Raw genomic sequence first — 20640 nt, 5'->3', positions numbered from 1 at the left:
GCATACTGCTGACAAAAATGACAAGCTTTTTTACTCCTTGACCTTACTTTTTACCTGAACTTTTTCTCCCACCTTGTTAAAATGCTACCTTAAGGAAAAGAGGAAGAGGAATCCATCCTCCAGAGCCTGAGACCAAGGCAAGGGGAAATCTTGTAATATTTTCACACAGTTACATTTTAAGGTTTTGGCTTAAGCTGTGCTATCCCATTTGTTATGCCACTGAATAGCTACAGACCTACTTATCACACAAAGATTTTTTAGGAATAGTAAGAATAATAACTTTATAAGAACAATAATGCTTATCAAACACTGAGGCCTTCACAGGCTGAATACTGCCAGTGGGTTTGGATTTCCACCAATGTTCCTCTCCCCAGAACAGAAGCAAAAAAATAAACATTAAAGGACATTTAATAGAAAGGGTAAGGAAGCAAAAGTGAAGGTAACACACAGAATAACTGGAAAACTATGCAGCCAGTTTCAAGATGTGAGACTTCTGAAACTGAAAAAAGTCTCACTGGGGAAGGGCAGAAAAACCTGCATCCAGACTTTTCCTAGGGGATTTATGTACCTGTAGAAATTGAGCCAAACAGTTTGAATTCAACACTGTTGCCAGTAGCCACCACGGATTTGTTACTTATTGCAATTTCCCCACCTCATAATGACCTGCTTGTCCCAGGCAGAAACACAGTTCAGCAAAACTTCAAACTTACAGGAGCTCGGTCACTTTTATTAAAACTATTTCCTGAGCTAAATCAAATTTTATCAATACTGGGTAATGTCTCAAATGAAGGTGTATAAGAAAACCTCATATATAAGTCTTGCAATAATATTTTTACTAGGTAACAGACTATTTGTATCACTCAGACCAGTTCAGGACTAGTTTCTACCAAGCAGCAGTTTTCTCCTTCAGAAGCATCGCAGTAACAGGTAAAACAGTCTTTTCCATGTTTCACTGCAGCTGGGATAGAGTATTGCATTGTCAATAGAACAGCCAGAGAATGTAGGTGTGTAAGTGTGCTGGCCCTAGGCTGTTATTTTGCTTATGCAAATAGTTACAACCTCTTGCACACAGTCTCGGAAATGCAAGACCAGGAAGAAGGCTAATCCAGAAGGCCAGAGAGCCCGGGGGGGACGGGTGTGCTGCGGGACAGCGGCAGGAGGACAGTGTGCGGCCAGGCAGGAGCGAACTGGCAAAGAGCTGCTCAGACAAAATGCTCTCTCTAAACAGCAGCCTCTCTGCAGGCTATCTTGGGAAGCAGAAATCGCCCAAGCCTGGTGAGGGAAAGGCATTTGTTACCATAAGCTATGAGCAGAGTAAATTAGGCTTCTGTCTTTCTGAGCCACTGCATGGTCTTGAGCGAGAATTCTTAAGAACAGGGAAAACCACATTCCTTTAAACATGTATTTACTTCTAAACCATGATCTGGCTCTACAAGAAGAAGCTACCAAAAAACAGACCCGGTCAAGTTTTCACTTTTCTTGTTAATATACTCAGAAAAATCTCATCTTCTCAACCTGGGTCTCCAAATGACTAATTTTTATTTTTGATTTTCCATCAGCACCCAGTTTCTAACTCTTGAGTGATCTTGAAACAGCTAACAGAAATGTCTCTCTGATGAATCTGTCTGCTGATTACTGCAGCAGTTGTTGACCACTATGTTCAAAAACTTGTGTTTCCCAAGCCGAGGCACTGAACAGGCACCCTATAACACCTGCATGCTCAAAAAAATGTGCAAAGTCAAAGCTTAATAAATATTAAAAAAACTCACTGGAGACCCATAGAATTTCCAAGTTATTAATATCAATATTCATATCAATATTGATGTTTAAATAATCTGGAGTTTTCTAAACCCATTTAAATGTTTTTAGGTTTGCCCCTTTTTTATGACGCAATTAGACTTGTTTGCTCTCTTCTCCTCTTTCTTTTCTAGCAGGTGTTGTCAGGGATACTTGTGTTGACTTCCTTATTTGTGTTTCTTTACTCAAGACAATGTCCAGGCACCCAGCAAGCTCAGTAATTTACAAAAACAAAATCCTAGGTGACAGCAGCACAACATAACTCAAGATTCTCTCTCACAACTGCTGCTTTAAGTTTTAGCTTTCATATTCTTCCGATTCTGTGCTGCCTAGGTGGGTGGCTCTTGCACGTCTCTATCAGTCCTCACCAGTACCTCTGAAAGGCTGTCACACATCTGCTCCTCCGTGCACGCCACGAGGATTGGCGGAATGACAAATGAAGCTGGTTAAACCAGGTGCCAGTATATGGGCAGGCTCCTTGTGGCCTCCATGGCAGGAGGACACCTATCACGGGGGAAGCTCTGAGCACTTGTGGCCTCCATGCTGCTTCTCCCATGGGAAAAGAGGAGGTCCTGGAGCCATATGGGCACCTCATGGACTTCAGATCTGGATGTACGCAAGTGAAAAGAAACCAAAACAGGCAGACCCTCCAAAGGTTTTTCTTCCCCTTGAATTTATAAAATCTTCCTACAATTCACACTAACAATGAAAAAAAAAAAAAAGGCAAATAGCAGTCAGATATTGTGTTACCAGATGGTGAGTTATCACTGAAATAAAGTTAAAACTAAAAGGACCACAGACTCTGCATTTTTGCAGAGTACCTGAAGAAATTCACAAATTTATTCTGTTGGGCATAAAAATGGCTGTATCCCTGGGACAGCTAACCTAACATCCAGCACATCATCAGGCAGCTGAGCAACAGATGCAGATCTTTCAAAACTTGAATGCAACAGAAAAGCTGGAATGCAGTATAATCTTTCTCAACTCTGGCTTTGCTCATAAATTTATGCAGCTATACGTATGCACATATATTTATTAACATGTGTCTACTGTAACACATCATATCACACCTGTTTACCTAGGTGAGCTGTCACCACTCTGTTTCATAATCTTTCAGCTTCAGGTCACCAAAGACTCTGAGAAACCTTCCTGCGCTTCCTCAAGATTCCCACTGCACCACATTCCTACTTCAAGAGAAGGCACTTTAAAAAAGTGCTGTGTGAATCAGAAACATGGAAAAACTAAGCCATTCATCAATAGTAATTACTCATTTGAAGTTGGCATAAAGTTAGGAAGCTTATAAATGGAAGAAGTGCTGGTGAATGGCAACAGGCAAGTAAAAACACCTAATATGGATAATTTTTATTACTAGTAGTATTACTATTTTTACTAGTATATTAGTAGTAGTAGTAGCAGCAGTAACAATAGTGATAATTATTATAATAACAACAACTTACCAGGCTAAGCAAACCAGAGACAAAAAATCCAGAGTAAGCTATTAGGAATGAAAAGAGTGTCTCTTCTGGGTTCTATTCAGCATTCACAAAAAAAGCCCATCTTTTTCCTAGGCTGTTCCTGCTCACATGAGAGGAAAATAGAGAACCAGCTTTGCAAAAAGTGCAGCCGCTGAAATCACAGTTGAAAATGAGAAGGGTATCTAGGCAGCCTCAGATGAGTAATTCTGAGGGGACTTTACCCCTTTGTCCCTGTCTGATTTGGCACAGCAGAGTGCTTTTACCCCCCACCACCTCCCCAACACCACCCACCCCCTAGGACCTGCTAGACTGGGCAAGTCAACAAAATTGGTGACAACATTGTTTCTGTGGGTTCACATCACTAGCCTTATGCATTTTTACTCCCTTCATACTCTGGCAATTGAGAAAGTGCTCCACAGCAGGTACTGAACCTGTCTGACAAGCCTCCCATGAACTGAAAGTTCAGAACACCAACAGCATCTAGACCAGTGTCTAGCTGACCACTGCCCTGTTTAAGGCACAGCATTTTAAGCTAAACATGCCTGAATTCAGATTTAGCAGGCCAAAATTATGTTTATCAGCAGTAGATGGTTTTGAGCTGGCGTACTGGTTTTGGCTGGGATACAAGTTCACTTTCTTCATAGTAGTTTGTCTGGTTCTGTTTTGGATTTGTGGCCAAAATGACATTGATGGCAAACAAATCACAGAACCACAGAACGGCCTGAGTTGGAAGGGAATTTAAAGATCATCTAGTTCCAGCCTACCTGGCATGGACAGGCACACCTTCCACTAGAGCAGGGTGCTCCAACCCCCATCCAACCTGGCCTTAACCAGAGCTGGGGCATCCACCACTTCTCTGGGCAATCTGTTCCAGTGCCTCACCAACCTCCCAGTAATTTCTTTTAGTCACTGCTAAGCAGGCTTACACAGAGTCAAGCCACCTTCTGCTCCTCCACCCACACCGAGTGCACAAGGAGTGGGGAGGGGACGCCACTGAACCCAGCTGATCAAAGGGATATCACAACCTCACCATAAGGCAACAGCAGACAGAGCTGGGGAGAAAATGAAGGAAGGGTTGTGTTCACAGTTTTTCTCTCCATCTAACGTGAGCTGTCAACGAGAGACACTTCTCACAGTTACTGGGTGTCACAGCCTCAGAATAGAGATTCCAAATCTCCAATTACTGAAAGTAAACAAAATTCTATTTTGAAGGAACTTTTTCCAAAGAAAATTGATTCCAGAGAAAAGACCAGCAGCCAGTACCTATGAATCTTTCCTCCTGGGAGTACAGTGACCACCTGGATAGTCTAACCTTATTGGTGGCCCGTGTTCTGGGTTCATCTGCTCAGTAAGTATGATCATATCAGTGATGGAACTCCACCAAAGCCAACTCTTCTACTTAAAGAGTATCAGACCAAGGTCAAGGTCTCACTAATTTTGCTGCTTGATCCTAAAACCTGCAGTGTTCAATTCACTTCTCTCACCATATTGATTTTCTTTCCTGTTCCAGTGGTAATGCAGTAGGAAGTGAGCCAGCAGATAACTGAGGTCTTTTACTGCTGTATAAATCTATGCCATCATATACCACTGTGAGAGTACGCCTCAGGAGATGGCAGCTTCTTGTCTGAGCACTGCTATTGATCCCTCAAGTAATATGAGAATTCTCTCCTGAGGCGATAAGCTTTCTTTTTTTATTATTTTACATCGCATTTCTGGTCTCCATTTTTCCTCTTTGGCATAGTTCATCTTCTATTCTGTCATTTCTCTCCTGGAGCTATTTTCCACTATGAAACACCATGTTCCATATGCCCCCCTACTGCATCTTGCTCTTTCCTTTCTATATTTAATTTGTTTCCTAATTCACACTTCTGACGTCTTCTGACTCATGCTTATTCTGTGCAAGTCACTAAGAAATGTGCAAAACTTGATTTTCTAAATTTGTGCAGCATTTCCCATTTCTTCAGCTTTCTCCCCTGTGCTGTCTACACACTGGCTGAATGAGTTTTATTCTAAACAGAGTGAACACCAGATTAAGCCACTTATCACCAGGTATTCTATAATTTCTTTAAATAAGGAGGGCAAGTAACATTTGGAACAGAGCTCACTTGTGCTTCTTTAAAGCAACAGCTCCAGGCAACAGGCCTGCTATGCTTCGGGACCTCTCCCCAAGGAGAATCAGAATTTGGAAGGAGACTGGAGCCTCAAGCAGAAAGGTGTCTGTAACCCTACCCTCCCCCAGTCATTTCCCTGACCTGTCCTTTCCCCTAGTTTTTCTTTCTCTGACTGATAATTTTAGCTGTGTTCCTTATTCTTACTTTTTACATCATAAAGGCCAAATTTCACATTAATATTCTATGTGTTCTTTTGGCTGACTGTTTAAGACAATGTTTCTCAGACTTCAAAGGGATAAAGGTAGAGATGAAGTTTTGCAGAGATGAAGTTTTATGGTCTTAATGGCTTAACACAGGTCTGTGCTAGAAAGCCAGCACTTCATTTTGGGAGCCACTCTCTCATGGAGAGAGTCTATTTTGCATACCAGGCCCCAGGGAGCAGCATGGGAAGTACTCTGTGGATTATTTTCCTATCATTGCTAAAGGCTGCTTTGCTTGCTGCCTACTGAAACACATAATAGAGATAAGAAGATAAAACTTCAACATGGCATATTTGAATTTTCTTTTAACTGATTATATTTTAGCAGTGAGTTTGGACTTAAAAAACATCTAAACAGACAATGCTGAGAAGTGAAACAAAGGAATAAATAAATAAATACTGAGAAGTGAAATAAAGGAATAAAAGGAACTGTGGCTTGAAATGCTCAGAGTCTATCAGTTTTTCTGATAGACTAGATACTGTATGAGAAACACTGCACTTTTTCTTTCTGCAGTAGCCCCCCACAGAGGCCACGGCTGGTCAACTCAAACACAACAGGAACCTCATTCTTTGGAGTCAGTATTTACTCCTAACACTGTTCACAGGTCACTACTGTAGTGTCAGGACAGGCACATGGTCGACTGGTATGACCCTCAAAGCATTTAAAAATTATTCCAAAACAGTGCTGTGCTGCATTCAAACTACTTGTTCATAATATATGATATTGGCTTGAAATGACACTTCTTCTGTCTTTACAATCCAAATATGATGTACTATAGTGGTGACAGAGTACAGAGTACAGAGGCATTTTCACACCTAGCATAATTCTGGTTTCAAGACCAAAATCTTCATCCTTTGAAACCAATAAAGACCTTGCTAATAATGCCAACATATATGCACATACTAGCACACAAAATTGATTTTTTTCTAATAACAACAGTATTCATTTAATTAAAAATGAAAAAAAAAATTGCCTTTTGATTCCTATTTTATATAAAAGACCAAGACACTGGATTTTACAAAATGGAAAAAAAAAAAAGGAGATTGCAAATGTACTTGTAAAATCAGTAAATCAGTCATGTGTGTTTTTCCTTAAAAATACTAATTGCTGCAGGATCAACCAGCACACATACATCAAAAAGCATACAGCACTCTGCACTTTTAAATGTGCTATCATCTAATAAAAGTCTTGAGAGAAGTTCTGTCACATTTCCGCAAAGCTACATTTAAGAGGGTTAACTCAAATGCAGGAAAACAAGGAATAAAAAAAAAACGTGCCAAGCTTAGGCTGTAGTTCCTTTCAGATTATCAAATTTAGCAGGGCAGAGCACAGCCCTACAATTCTACTGCTTGGTCTGAATGGACAAACCAGAGTCACTAAGACTGCTGACAGAATTCACACTATGTGAGCAGTAAGTGACCACTTCTTCTGAAATGGGTGAATGTTTCTAGGAAAAACAAGTGTAAGAACAAAGCACATAATTTTTGAAGAGACTTCAGTACCTTTGCAAAGTAATTTTTTGGGAGAACAGTTTAGTTTGCATTTTGTAGCGGTTGGTCTTTTGTCAAGCAAGGACTGCAGAACTGTAAATCATGACAGTGCAAACAGGAACAGCTGACATTTTGACTTCACAGTGCCATCCTCTGGTCTTCCTCTGAGCACAGGAGATAACTGACCCCGTGGCAGCTGCATTTTGTAATGGGAACAGCGTGCCAGAGGGGTTGCATGACTGGAGGAAAGGGACAGCAAATGAGAAAGTAAACTGCTGATGTCCTGATGCTTGCTGAATTGGCTTCATCTGTGCCAGGCAATACAGGGACACCCCTCTTGTTCCTAGAAATTAATACATTTGGCTGCACAGCCAACACAATCTGACCTGTCAGGTATTCTCACTAGTAGGAAATTGAGGGTCACTTCTTACACTTAAACTAGTAATTTGAAAACATCTGATAAATCTCCAAACATATCAGAAGTCAAAAAAACCTATTTTCAACAAGTATGAAAGGTTTGTTTAATCTAACTTCTTTGTCTCTGAACAGGTCTAGGAGCACGCACAGAGCTGCTTTCAGGTGGGTGGCAATTAAGAAGCCACAGTTTCTTCATGCCCTTTAATCTTGTATTTGGAGCCTACTGGACAATGATCAGGATAGCTCCAAAATCAGCCAGCTGTACTTAGTGGCAGTACAGATTGGCCCATTTGACACAGATGTAGAGTGGCACGTGGGCACAATGTACGAGGGAGGTGAGAGGATTCCACGTCCACCAGCAGCTCTGACCCCTTCCTTCAGTGAAGTCAATCAGGTTGTTAACCTGCTCAGGGTGGTTTCACAGTCAGTCTCCTTCTGCCCCATAGCTTTTGACCTTCTGACATATAAGATGGACGGACTGTCTGTGGATTTGATTTTACATAATAGCACAGACACAAAATAGAAAGAAATTTAAAGAGTTCCTTGTGCTTTCTTTCAGGAACAATACTGCTAGTATCAACAAAGCCTGGATTTTAATACATGGAGATGGGGAATAATCCCATGAGACACAAAACTGACTCTGTTTCAGTTTTTGGAAGGACAGACAGAGAATGCAAAATATAACAAAATATTTCTATACTACAAAAAGAAGTGATCTAAACCAATCAAGTGCACCCAGGGAATAAAAGCTTCTGCAATGTGGAGTTGAAAGGAAATATGTCCAGTAGTGGGTTGCAATTCTTTATTTCTGATTCATAGGTATATATATCCATACAATGCTATTAGATATCCTTGTATTGCTTAATCTATAATTTAAGTCAGCATAGGTATTTTAGCAAAAAAATTTGCAACTACTAATTTATATTTCATCTGAGCACTCTGATACACAGTAGAAAAAATCCATATATAAAAGCTTGTATCTGTGCAATACATACTATATTTCTCTTTCAACAAACTACTGATTTAGTAATATTGATATGTTATTGTTAGTATAACATAGAATTGTTTTATCATAACATTAAAAAACTTTTCAAAATATATTAATAAGCAAAGATAACCACACTTTGATCCTGCAATCATTTTTTAACTATCACATCAATGCCCCATTTTGTTTTAACGTGCCATCTGGCTTAAACAAATTCCTTTCATCTCAGGATGCCACCATTATTATCTGCCCATAATAATAATATTAATTTGTAACTTTGCTGCTTAGTAATTTCACACAAAGCAAGTAGAATTAAACTCAACCCTGAGCTGATGTCCACCATTAAAATCACAAATCTCTTATACCCCACATAGGTCTCAAAGAGTGAATGAAGATTTGTGCTGAACTTCTGCTTTGTGGTGAACTTCTCTTCTAGTGGAAACTTTTCTCATCTATTGTGTAACACAGGTCGTGTGGCTTTGTCTTCAGAGGCTTCAACTACAGGTCTACAAAAGATGCAACTTCATGCTACTAAATGCTTTAATAGTTTAGATCTTAATGAAGCTTAATTAGCATCTGGAAGTCGATACAAATATTAATCTGTACATAAAACATTATCCCCAATATACTAAGTGACAGCACTTTTATAAGGCAGACACAAGCCAGGATTCAAATATCTGAGAAAAGGTGGACACTGACAGACTCTAGTTTAGGACAAGGTTACAGAGCAGCAACAATGGTCAGCAGGATTAGGCCCTTCCTTTGTGAAAATTTACAGAACTGACAGAAAGATGTCATACAGCAGACTAGCAAGTAGGACAGAGACACCAGCACAGAGCAGAGGGCACATATCTTGGTTTTCACGTTGGCCGATAAGAAAGCACTCTTCTGCCCTTCTGACAATTCTGTCAGTCTTCATTACAATGGCTGAACAACTATGCTCACCACGACAGACACTTGCTTCACTGCTTGCACACTACCTTGCAAATACAAGACAGAAACTGACAGACTTGGAAATGTGCAACCTCCCCAAAAAAACCAATTAAACTTTTAAATGAAGGACAGAACAGGACTTTCAGTTTAAATCCTGCTGAAAAAATGAAGGCTCATGCTCTACTGACTCTGCTTAAACTTTATGCCCCAAGAATTACTTTGCTTTTTTTCTCTTTCATCAATAATTCTGAACTGAAAGCAGGACTAGAGTTAGACCATACTAATGAGGTGCAACTTATCTTGAATTGTTAAGTCTAAGGATTTTTTAAAAAGTAAAGAATGCACAGATGTAATTCTAGGGCATACAAGAATCTTGTGAAAAAAAGGTAGTATTTCAGAGAGTATGTAATAATAAGACTTCCATTAGGACTTCCCAAAAGGCAGGCAAGTCAGCAGGTTTGGAAAATGCCTATGTGTATTCATTAGAGTAAGGGCAAACATTTGTCATTTTCTTGACTCTCATATTTTTAAAGCTGACAAACAGAGATCACTAGATAATTAACTTGCACACTTCTGTAAAAGAATGATCTGAGAAACTAAAGCTATTTCCCAGTAAGGAGTAGGACTTACTGTAGTATCTTTTTTGCAAATAAATAGGACCCCAGCAAACAAAAGATGCTTAGGGTTTTTCCATTTTTATCTTTTTACTGGTGAGTTCTGTGACACAGACAATAAATACCATTATAAGACCTATTTTTATCTAATAGAAACACTTGGAGCAAAACTTTAACAAATCTTCCTAACAAATGAGTATGGCTTCCAGCTTTCAGCTCCCAGTAGGAAATAATATTTGATTCATATTCAGAGAATTAATAGCCTTTACAATTGGAGACAGGATGTCACTTGAAGACTCATAACTTTTAAAAAAGTGTTCTGGAAGATACAGACTTAGAAAGCAGGAATAAATTAATGCTCCAAGGACTTTGGAATATATGAAAGTAATTTACAGGATTTGCTGCTTTGAGGAAATTATGCCTAAAATAAATATACTAAACGGAATTATTAAAATAAAGTTAGTTTCAGTTACTCATTCATCCTCTGGGAAATCTAACAAGACTAATTATTATATTTTAGTATATCACACTTTTCTCTGATCAAACAAAAAAGTCATTTAATGAAGATGGAAAGACTTTCAGACCTCAAGAAACACAAATTCATAAAAGCATGAATAGTTTGTGTTGGAAGGGCCCTTAGGAATCATCTAGTTCCAGCCCCTTTGCCTTGAGCAGGGACACCCTTCAGGCTACCCAAAGCCTGATTAAACACAGCCTGCCAAACTCAAGGAAGTCCTGCATAACTTCTAAAGTTATTTTTAAACAGCAAAGTTGCTGCTGCTCTGTGACACAAGCAAACTAACACTTATTGTAACAACAACTATTGCGTTCAGCTAAGCATAAACATTAATATGCTGAAGACAAAAATTAAAAAATCCCCATCCTCATTGACCTATTCATGAGGCACACTGTTGGTAAAATGGAATCCTTTCAAACAGAAATGGCACTCACAGAGAAACCAATGCTAGATGATATAGCGTTCCTAATGAAAACTGTTTCTGAAAACAACAAAAATAACTAGGACCCAAAATTCTGCTGTTACCATGGTCATAGGACTGGCTCTTTTGGTCTTCTTGAACTGCTGAATGACAGGGGAAACTTATAAACCAAACAAAATTGACCAAATCACTTATTGTACAGCGTGGTTGTGATTGTCTGGGTGATGAAAATCCATGTGAACCCTCTTCTTCAAATGCCTGGCAATGGTGCTTCTTATTTCAGGGTCATGTCAATCCTGTTTATTAAAGACAAAATGACAAAGGACAACAACAAAAAATTAATGAGTGCTCTGAAAACAGAGCTAGTTATTTCCCCAATCCTGAGCTCCCACAAAGTGTATAGTAGCCTTATCTCTCATTTACTTAAATGCAGTAGTGAGAAATAACTTGCATCTTATGTACATCTATGAAAGTACACACTTTAGTAAGTTATGTTACTGTTTTATTGGAATTAACAACTACTTTTTCAGCAATTGCAATTTGAAGTGTATCACGTGTGGGAAGATCCACTGGTGGAATGACACAACAGTGTGGCAGGAATGGGTACTCCTAAAAACATACCTAAGCGTACAATTTTGCTACATAGTGCAAAGCACATGGCATCAAAACTTTAGAAGTATTCTTTAGAGTAAGAAGTTGTCTTCATAAATGGTGCCCCAAGATACAGGCTTCCTTAAAGAATACATAATTCAAAATTTCCTCAAGATTTATGAACTGTTACACAATGGTTCTTCCACTATGAATTATTTCCCAATATTTCTTTTAAAGTCATGGAGAGGTGAAAGGAGTTGAATAAAACAGAACAAAAGGGAGCATGATAATGGACAAAAGCCTTTGGAACAAAATGAAAGAGACAACAGAAGCAAACTAAGTGCTGGGCAGACTCCAGAGGTGCTTCAGCAGAAAGCATACAGAAAAAAAGTCTGTGTAAAACAGCTGTTCTCAGAGTGAAGGGATTTACATAGGATGCTATTTCCTGAAGAAATGACACGACAAATAAGAGATATGATCACTGGAAAACTATTGCCACTTCTGAAGACAGATTCATATTTATGCAGAGAAAATAAATGCCCTGAATTAACATTAATTTGGCCTTAACTATATTTATTTAACATAAATGTAAATTCTCTTCTCATATTGCTTTTTGCTGCCCAGCTTATTGTTTGAGAAAAACAGGAAAGCTGTTCAAGCCACAAAAGGTCAAAATCACGCACAGTCTTCAACATGTCATTTTTTGTCCTTATGTCATCTTTTGTTCCTACTTTGAAAGGCAGTTTTCATATTGACTCATTATAGAATAAAACAGTGTCTGAGAAAAAAAGAGATGAAGTGAAACATGAGTTCAGGAATCAAGAATTTAGCTTATGGTTATAACCTATGTATAAGCTATCAGAGAGTGATAGCTTACTAGAGCACTGCTTGGGTTTTTTTGGTTTTTTTGTTTTTTTAAGTGAAAACCAAAGCTTCAATTTATTTATGCAACTTTTTGCTACACACACTGTTAATTATTTGCCTGTTTATTAATACTCATGCTATTGGTGGAATCTTTTGTTGAGGATTCAGGTTTACTGCAGAGTATTTCCTGCACAGAGTGAGACGGCAGTGATTTCTGTATTTCTACAGACCCATCAGACGGGCAGGGAGAGCAGAGGCCTCAATCCCTCTGCCCTGTGCAGGGACACTGGCCAGGACACGAACTCCTCCTGCTGCAGGGCTGGCTCTCCTGACACGCTGTTCCAGCAGGGAATTGCCAGCGCTCCTGCCTCACACTGCATCTACAAACACTCCCACTGATCAACAGGAAGAGCAGCACTGCAGGGTTTTCCATTTCCATACTACAGTTCTGGAATCAGACAGAGCAACTGCATACCAGGGGACTGACACATTCCCATTTCCAAGGGAACAACATCTTTGAAAGGAAAATACGTAAAGATGCTTGAGATTTAACCAGGAAAATAATTATAAAAGAAGCTGAGAAGCAGAAAAGCAAAGAGAAGGCACATGTTAAAAGTATGGCCCAGAAATCAAAGTAAAAGATAAGACTTTTAATCTTTGAATGAGAATAGCGAGTTTAAAATTTAGGATAATGGATGGAACCATCGTCACTGTGATCATCCTCCACTTTTTCTATCTGTTTTTAATATAATTTGATCAGAATATTCTCGGGCTAGCAATTATATCTCTCTCTGCCTGGAAATGATTAAGGATGCCTCAAATACATTCCTAATGCAACACAAATATAACAAATCTTCAGTATATAACACATACATAAAGTATATAAAATATAAATATAGCAAAGCTTCAATACTTTGTCTGCTTGTACCATGTTGCTCCTGAATATTATCATAAAAGTATTTAGGTCTCAAAAATGCTTTAAGGAGTCTACCCAGCCTCAGTTCCCAGCAGTATGTTTGTAAAGTAATGTTAAAATGTAATGACAGTATTAGGCATAAATTCTTACTCCTGCTCCACTGAAGCCATTTCTGGATCATTTGAGAGGCAGCTAGTTCTGGATACAAGGAAAAAGATGAGTAAACATTTTTTCTGTGTTGATTTCTTTCTCTTTTAAAACATGACATCAAATTTGGGGACGTAATAACTAACTGTAGTGAGTACCTTTGACAGCACAAACACACAAATGTTGTTGTTTTTAGGAATCTAGGGATCTTAGTACCCACAACACACATTAGTTTGAGTAACAAAGTTTTAAGGTATTTCTTTAAGTTAGGGAGGGGAAATGCACTACAGTGATCTCATACATCCAACAGTAACAATAATCAGTGATGCCTCATGTGAATATTTCATTCCCCTTTCACTTGCTACACTGCTGTCTCTACTATTTTAAATGCAATAACAAAAAAGCAACTTTTTTCAAGAGTTCTCAGTGCCATGTGCATATGTTTATATGACAACATTGCATATACAATGCATTTGACAATGTCTGAACAGAAGGGATAGAAGTTGTATTTCAAGGGGGGCTAGGCCTTTTAGTTTAACAAAATAGTCAGGGGGTATCAGATAACGGCTTATGTGAATTTATTGCTTCTGAGGCAGTGTTAACTCCTGGAATCAAAAAGCAGTGGCCACTGTTTTAGGTATTTCTCTGTAACTGTTTTAGAAAGTGACCTCAGAAGAACTGAAGAAAAATGCGTACTGCAAAAGAAGGAACTTCTGGAAAAAGTACAGCAAAGCAGAAGCTGTAAATTGAAAATCCTGAAGTGCATAAGCAAAAGGAAAGTGACCGGAAAGAAATTTCAAAATTCAAAATCTTTAGTTACAAAAACTGCAAGGGGGAACGCTATACTAGAACCAACAGACACAGACTTCTCCTCAGAAATTTGGTGTACAATACTCACATGAGGATAGTGCATTGTACACTTTCTAAAGTTCTGCTAATGGAGTCATGGACTATGCACTTCTTAAGGGTTTCTTTGGTACTGTACACCATACTTCCACATAAAGTATCTGATCACCACGTGCCCCTGTTTTATTAAGTAACCACAGACAATATAATATTATTATCAAGTATTAATTCCACAGCCTATCCAGCTAACATTGGAAAGACAGAAGAATTTACCTACCTATCTCAACTGAGATACCTAACCCTGATTTAATGAACTGTAAAAAAAAAAATTATAGAAAGAACTACCTCTAAAAACTGTATAAATCATCTGATATAAGAGGAGAAGAGTAGAAAATGTTTAATGATCAATTTTAATTGAGTATGTGAATTCAGTCATTCCCATGACTATAGAAACAATCACCAAAAAACCGCAAAAAAAATTTTTATAGTGCAAGGGTATGATTATTTATTACTGAGATCCAGCAGTACAAAAGCAGTGAGAGGGGAAGTCAATTCTCCAATGGGACAACTTACACAGTAATCGAAACTACAAGCTGCCTGTTGTACCAAACACAATGTACTACTGCATTCAAGCTACTCCTGTGAAACATTATAATGCCAGGATTCAGCTGAAAGCTATCTTACTTAGCTGTTTCTGAAGCTTCCCTCAGCTCTTCATCCAGTCTGCGTGAGTAAAAGTTATTGATATAAAGAAACAGAGAAGCAAGCAGAGCATAAGAGTGAAGCAGAGCAATAGCAGAGCAAAGAACAAATACAGTACATGCTTTTGTAAGGCACCCAGTATGATTTAGGGCTAACCCTAAAGCTCTTCAGTTCAGTACGATACTATTTATCCCTGTGCTCAACCCACCTTAAATTTGTAAGTCCTTATTTAGCTCACTTGGAGGCAGAGACAGAGAAGCAGCAGGGGTCTGAGGCATGCCCAGTGGACAGAGCTGAAAGCATTCAGTTGCTCTATCAGGTAATATTAAACTAGCTGCAGCCTGGGCCAAGTCAAGGACATTTACAGTTCAGTGAGTTTTATTTGCAAGGGAGGCTGATCTCAACAGCTTGAAGGGGAAAGTAAGATGCCATGTCTTTGCAAGTCCTCTCTCATTTAGCTGTTGAGGTCGCCTGCAGGTGAAAGGCTGTCACACAGATTCACTATATTATGAGCAGCAGCATGGGCTAGAAAGCAAGTTTTACCTCATTCTTCTCTTAATACACTTATCTTCATCATACCTTACAAGATAAGAATGGATGAAGGAAGAGAAAATATGTACAAGTTCATATACAACAATCATATAGTATTGTGCTTCACTGAAAACTACCAAGAAAATCACATAACCCAAATTCTGGCATAACACCGTGTACTTTCTAAAGGTGGGGTTTTTCTTGCCCATAGGTGGTATGCTTGTTCTTGGCAATGGAGCAATTATGAAGACAAAAGATGAGTTGTATTTTTCTATAGGAATCTCTCCAAATTTGCAGCAAAAGGGGAGCTATGAACTGAACACTGCTCTTCTCCCTGTGGTTTGAGAACAGCCACTCACAGTGCCCTGAACGCACACTGCCACAAAATCTTATTACAACATCCTGAAATGCTTGCCACCAATGGGTGCAATTGCCATCTTTCCAGGTCTGTCTTTTTCAGCAAAATCATGATCCCTCATCTGGCTGCTGATGACGTGAAGCAGGCACTACCCTAAAACTCTTTAAGTACTAAAGTTTCTTTGGTACTACGGCTGTGATCATTTCACCTTTGGTCTGAGAGGTGAATGGACTTTTTGAACACTTTTAAGTTTACAGGGAAAAAAATGTCTGCAACACAGATGTGTGTACTGCCACAGTGCAACAGTAAAACACAGCAAGGAAACAGACAGAAACTCTCTGAGGTTAGAAAAGGTAAGGTTTCTATCAAAGGGAATCATAAGAAACTAAAATGTTTACAGGAATCAGAAGAAAATTTGTTAGGGATGTTAGAACATTAGGGACAACTCGTTGTCAGTTGACCAACAGCCTCTGCTCCACATTCTTATCATCACTCCACCTCTAAAGAAGTTACAGCAGCAAATGAACTTCAGTGAAAGTCTCTGTGACCCCCGATTTTGCAACTGTAATTTACTGTTTCCTCAACTGCTGTTGCCAGACCTGAGCTTCCCACCTGCTCCCTGGAATTGCACCAGCAGCTTGACAAAGGAAATTGCTTTACAACTACTGTGAAACAGGTGTGAAAACTCCTGCCTGGGTTGAGGAGATCTATGACAACTGACCAGTCATAATGGAAATACAATCATACTTGCACATCTACTCTTCAAACTACCTTCTAGAATAGGCAATTCAAAACCTGGGACATTTGCTAAAGAGAAAAATTAAAAATAAAATCCTGAACACAAAGTCTTTTTAGTAATGACTACATGAAAACCATGATTTTTTCAGTCATGCTTTCAGTCTTGGTATATCACTTCTTTTTGTTACTTTCAGGTCTGAAAAAAAGTCAGCTGAGGTGAGCAATGCCAATCAACTTCCTACAATTTTTTAACAGATATTTTCCTCTGGAAATGCCTGCATTTACAAAATCTCTTCACATAAGCAGCAAGAACTAAGAAACTATCTTTCAGCATTTGTGAATTTAACCACAAGAACTGACAAGGCAAGGACCAGTAAACCTATAGAATTTTACTGGTCTTCTATTGAATAGGCTATCTTTTAATTAACATTTCTGCTAAAAGCCCTGCATGACTGAAACTTGAAAACTCTTCCACTTAAATAGAGGTAAAAGTTATGAAAAAATACAGCACAGATGATTCCTCAGGAAAGGCCAAACAATTTCCCCACTCCCCTAGAAGTAAATAGTTCTTGTGTTTTGTGTTTCTGGTATACAGTGATGTCCTGCCACTGCGTTTGACAGTGAAATGTCTGAGGAACAACACACAATAGTTTTTAAAAACAACAGGAAAGTGCTTTCTGTTTTTCTTACAGTCCTTAATGCTATTATCAGTTTGTGGAAATAGTTTCCATTAGAACAAGTACGTGCTACTGTACATCACTTACTTGACAATACTGTCTGGTATATGCACATATTCCATTGGAATCATCTCACGAAGCTCTGCCAACGTGTTGACGTACTGTATCTTACTGCTGAACTTAGAGCTGAAACACAGGAAAAAAGGTATTAATTGACTGGCCCCTAATCTTTTATGACATGCTAAAATCAAATGAAGAAATGTATTAAATGCATGAAATAATTGAACATTTGGATATTCGTATTTCAATTACAGACTGAGAGACTGGACTATTAATGTTTAATTACTCAAACAATCCACCTGCCGCAGCGAAAAAAGGCTGATAAGAGGCAAGTCCTGTGAGGTGGGATAACACCTTTTATCATGCCAGTCCTCTCTTAGATAATGGCTCAGGTGTGAAAAGTTCCCTGTGGGGAAGAACCAGGACTTTCTCACGGAGCCTGAAGATATTCATCCCTGACATAACTGGTGGAACACAAACGACTCAGCTCTAACATCTTCGAAGGCAAGGCACTTGGGCAGTCCCACCTGAACTTGAGTGAATATAAATGCAATGGTCTCTGTGTTTTATGGGCTTCCCCCACTCAATGAAGACAGTGACCATAACTTTGACAAGACTGGAAACCTCATCACCAAGAAGACCAGAAGAAGAGGACCAAGCAGATGCCAACAGGATCACAGAGTGATGATATTTTTTCTACTTTGTCTGTGTTTGTCATGCTCTTTCTCCTCTCCTCCCACCCACTCTATTTCTTTCTATCTCTCCCTTGTAATTACTGCTAAATAAAAGTCTGTGCTTCAGCATATGGCCTTGTTTGCACCTTAACTCAGACAGAGTCATCTCTCTAATAATTTTAATAATCATATCTTAATGCAGTTCAGCTGATTATGAGCCTACCTGAATCACATTATTAAGCCAACATCGTAAATTGTACTTCCTACATACCAGACAATGTGATTAGTTTTACAGTTGGAAGGAGATGTGTAAAAATTTGGAAAAGATTCAAAAGTCCCTTACAGACTACTTACATGTAAAAAGAGACGGAAAGCATTACTTGACACAGATATAATCATAAACACAGTTATCAAGGGATTGTGATGACTCAGCATTTCTATTTTACACTAATTCTCAAACACAATAAAACCGAATTTCGTCATTTATTCAGAAGAGCATAGATCTGATTGTGTCTATTCTTACTGCAGTGTCTTTCCATACTCTTACAGCAGTGCCTTTCTATCATGAAATAATGTGTTTATTTCAGCTGTGTTATATGATTCATTTATTGTGCTTATAAAATGATCACTTGGAAAAAAGGCTAAATTGTTCAGAAAACACACTTAAAACACAAGGCTATTTACTTGTCTAACCTAAGTTATTTGGCAAGTGTGAGATTATGAGAAATCTTTCTCATTTGGCTTACAAAGCAATTTTTCACATTTAGCTCTGGTTGTATTTAGGTCATCTTATAACTGCAGTAATAGTGGCAAGCTCATATTGACCATATATGTAAGGGTAGGTCTTGAAAAACAGAGCATGTTCTTTCTATTTACTGCTGACCTGCAAGTACAGCCAGACAACATGAAGCCCCTGAAATAGCTCTGAGCAGAAGGTTACTGCCCCTCTCCTCAACAGAGGTATCTTCCCAATGATGCAAAGTGAGACAACTCACTTTGGGAACGGGAATACATGAAAGTGCTGTGAACAGTTGTTTAAGCTCACTCATTGTGATTTGTCTCTGTACCCAATTAGCATCACTAGGCACACAGAGTGGTCACATTTTAGATGCAAGAATCACCAACAACTGTCCAGTCAAAGCATGGAAACATACAGATTCTTAGCATTTTATACAAATTGTTATCATAATCTGCAGCATCAGCATTGCTATCTAAACTAACCTGGAAAACTGTAAGCCAATCATAAGCTTCTAAAGACGGTGAGAAGGGATTAAAAAATCTTTCAATGGGTAGTTTTTTTTTCCTGAGGATTCTTCTGGGTCCACTAATTCCACTACAGCGACTGATTTCTAATTCCTTCATGTGGGAGTCACTGCATGGGCATCCCAGACACAGTTTCTTTCAGACTTTAGGGAAAGCATGCTGCCAATAGTGGTAACTTTCTCTCATTTAAGTGTTTCTGTCAAATGCCAAGCATGTTTCACCACTTGATGAACCCCTTTGAAATCTAATTTCTTACCTAACACAGCTCAAGTAATTTTTGGCATGAATATCAACAGGGATTCTAAAAGAGTACCTAAGATATATATCTGCTATCTCTAGTTCTTTAATTCTATATATTCAAACAATGCTTTCTCAGTCAAGATGGTCCCACACTCCACTTAAGTATCTTGCCAGTTTTTGAGGAAGAAAAAAGATAGAGCTGAGGTAGAACTGAGGGTATCTCACACTCAGCCACTTACCATTTTGTTGTCTTTCAGGTTTTTGATTTCTACTGTTTAGCCCCACATCTCAGCTGATATACAGTTAAAATTATGTTGGTTCCTTCAGCTATCTCACTGAAATCTCTGCTTGCCTTGTGGCCAATTAATTTCTCACTCTAAAATTCCCACTGTGCCTGTCATGGGTTCAGGGAACAGCTGAGGGCTAGCACACTAAGCTATAGTCATTGGCTTTCAATCCAATCAAGTTTTATCTCCTTACCTCCTGAAGAAAGGGAAAGGAACTCATCATGTTCTTCTATCCTTGGTAAGGGTCCAAATATCTCGTCATCCTCCACAAAAGTCATACTAGCCATGTGTCCTGCCCACCTTTTCAGCTTCTATTTGCCCTTCACTTTCTTCTTGCACCAAGACTCAATCTACCTGGCCAAGATAGTCACTAGTGTTTCTTGTTCCACACTGCTAATCTGCTTTGCCAAACTATTTAGAGTGAACATTTTCTCCTGTTTCGCAATGAAAAACCTCTCATCACTGCTGCTTAATATAGCTACTTTGAATAAATGACTAATGAATTGAAACAGACATGACTTTTATAAAAGACCAAACTGTCATTTATGGGAGCAAATAGGATGGCAACTGAAATATCTCAGATATCAAATGCAACTCAGCAAATCCTCCTAACTACTGTTGATAATTCCAAGTATTGTTTCACTTTTACTCTGGTATTCTGAATAGTAACTTTCAGCTTGGTCTTTAAGACAGCACATCTAGAAAGGAGCTCTGTTATGACATTCT

The 20640-nt window shown here is 38.7% G+C and overlaps 1 protein-coding gene across 5 annotated transcripts in view; it reads right to left on the bottom strand.

Annotated features, from left to right (window-relative positions):
- Positions 1–8349: 8349 nt before the first annotated feature.
- Positions 8350–20640, bottom strand: part of PRUNE2 (prune homolog 2 with BCH domain) — a 102573-nt gene continuing 90282 nt past the window's right edge. For 4 of the 5 annotated variants that reach the window (XM_058823614.1, XM_058823612.1, XM_058823616.1 and 1 more), the window contains 5 exons: positions 17478–17576; positions 15630–15665; positions 15069–15107; positions 13542–13589; positions 8350–11316 (listed from right to left, as the gene is read on the bottom strand). In XM_058823614.1, the coding sequence (XP_058679597.1) occupies positions 11295–11316; positions 13542–13589; positions 15069–15107; positions 15630–15665; positions 17478–17576 (244 nt within the window). In that variant the 3' untranslated portion in view covers positions 8350–11294. The remainder of the gene's footprint in view (positions 11317–13541; positions 13590–15068; positions 15108–15629; positions 15666–17477; positions 17577–20640) is intronic. The other variant, XM_058823615.1, reaches the window with a different exon arrangement.

The sequence above is a fragment of the Ammospiza caudacuta genome, chromosome Z, assembly GCF_027887145.1.
Source record: "Ammospiza caudacuta isolate bAmmCau1 chromosome Z, bAmmCau1.pri, whole genome shotgun sequence".
Taxonomy (NCBI): Eukaryota; Metazoa; Chordata; class Aves; order Passeriformes; family Passerellidae; genus Ammospiza; species Ammospiza caudacuta.
The sequence above is the reverse complement of the archived record's forward strand: the minus strand, read 5'-3'. Positions and strand labels throughout refer to the sequence as shown.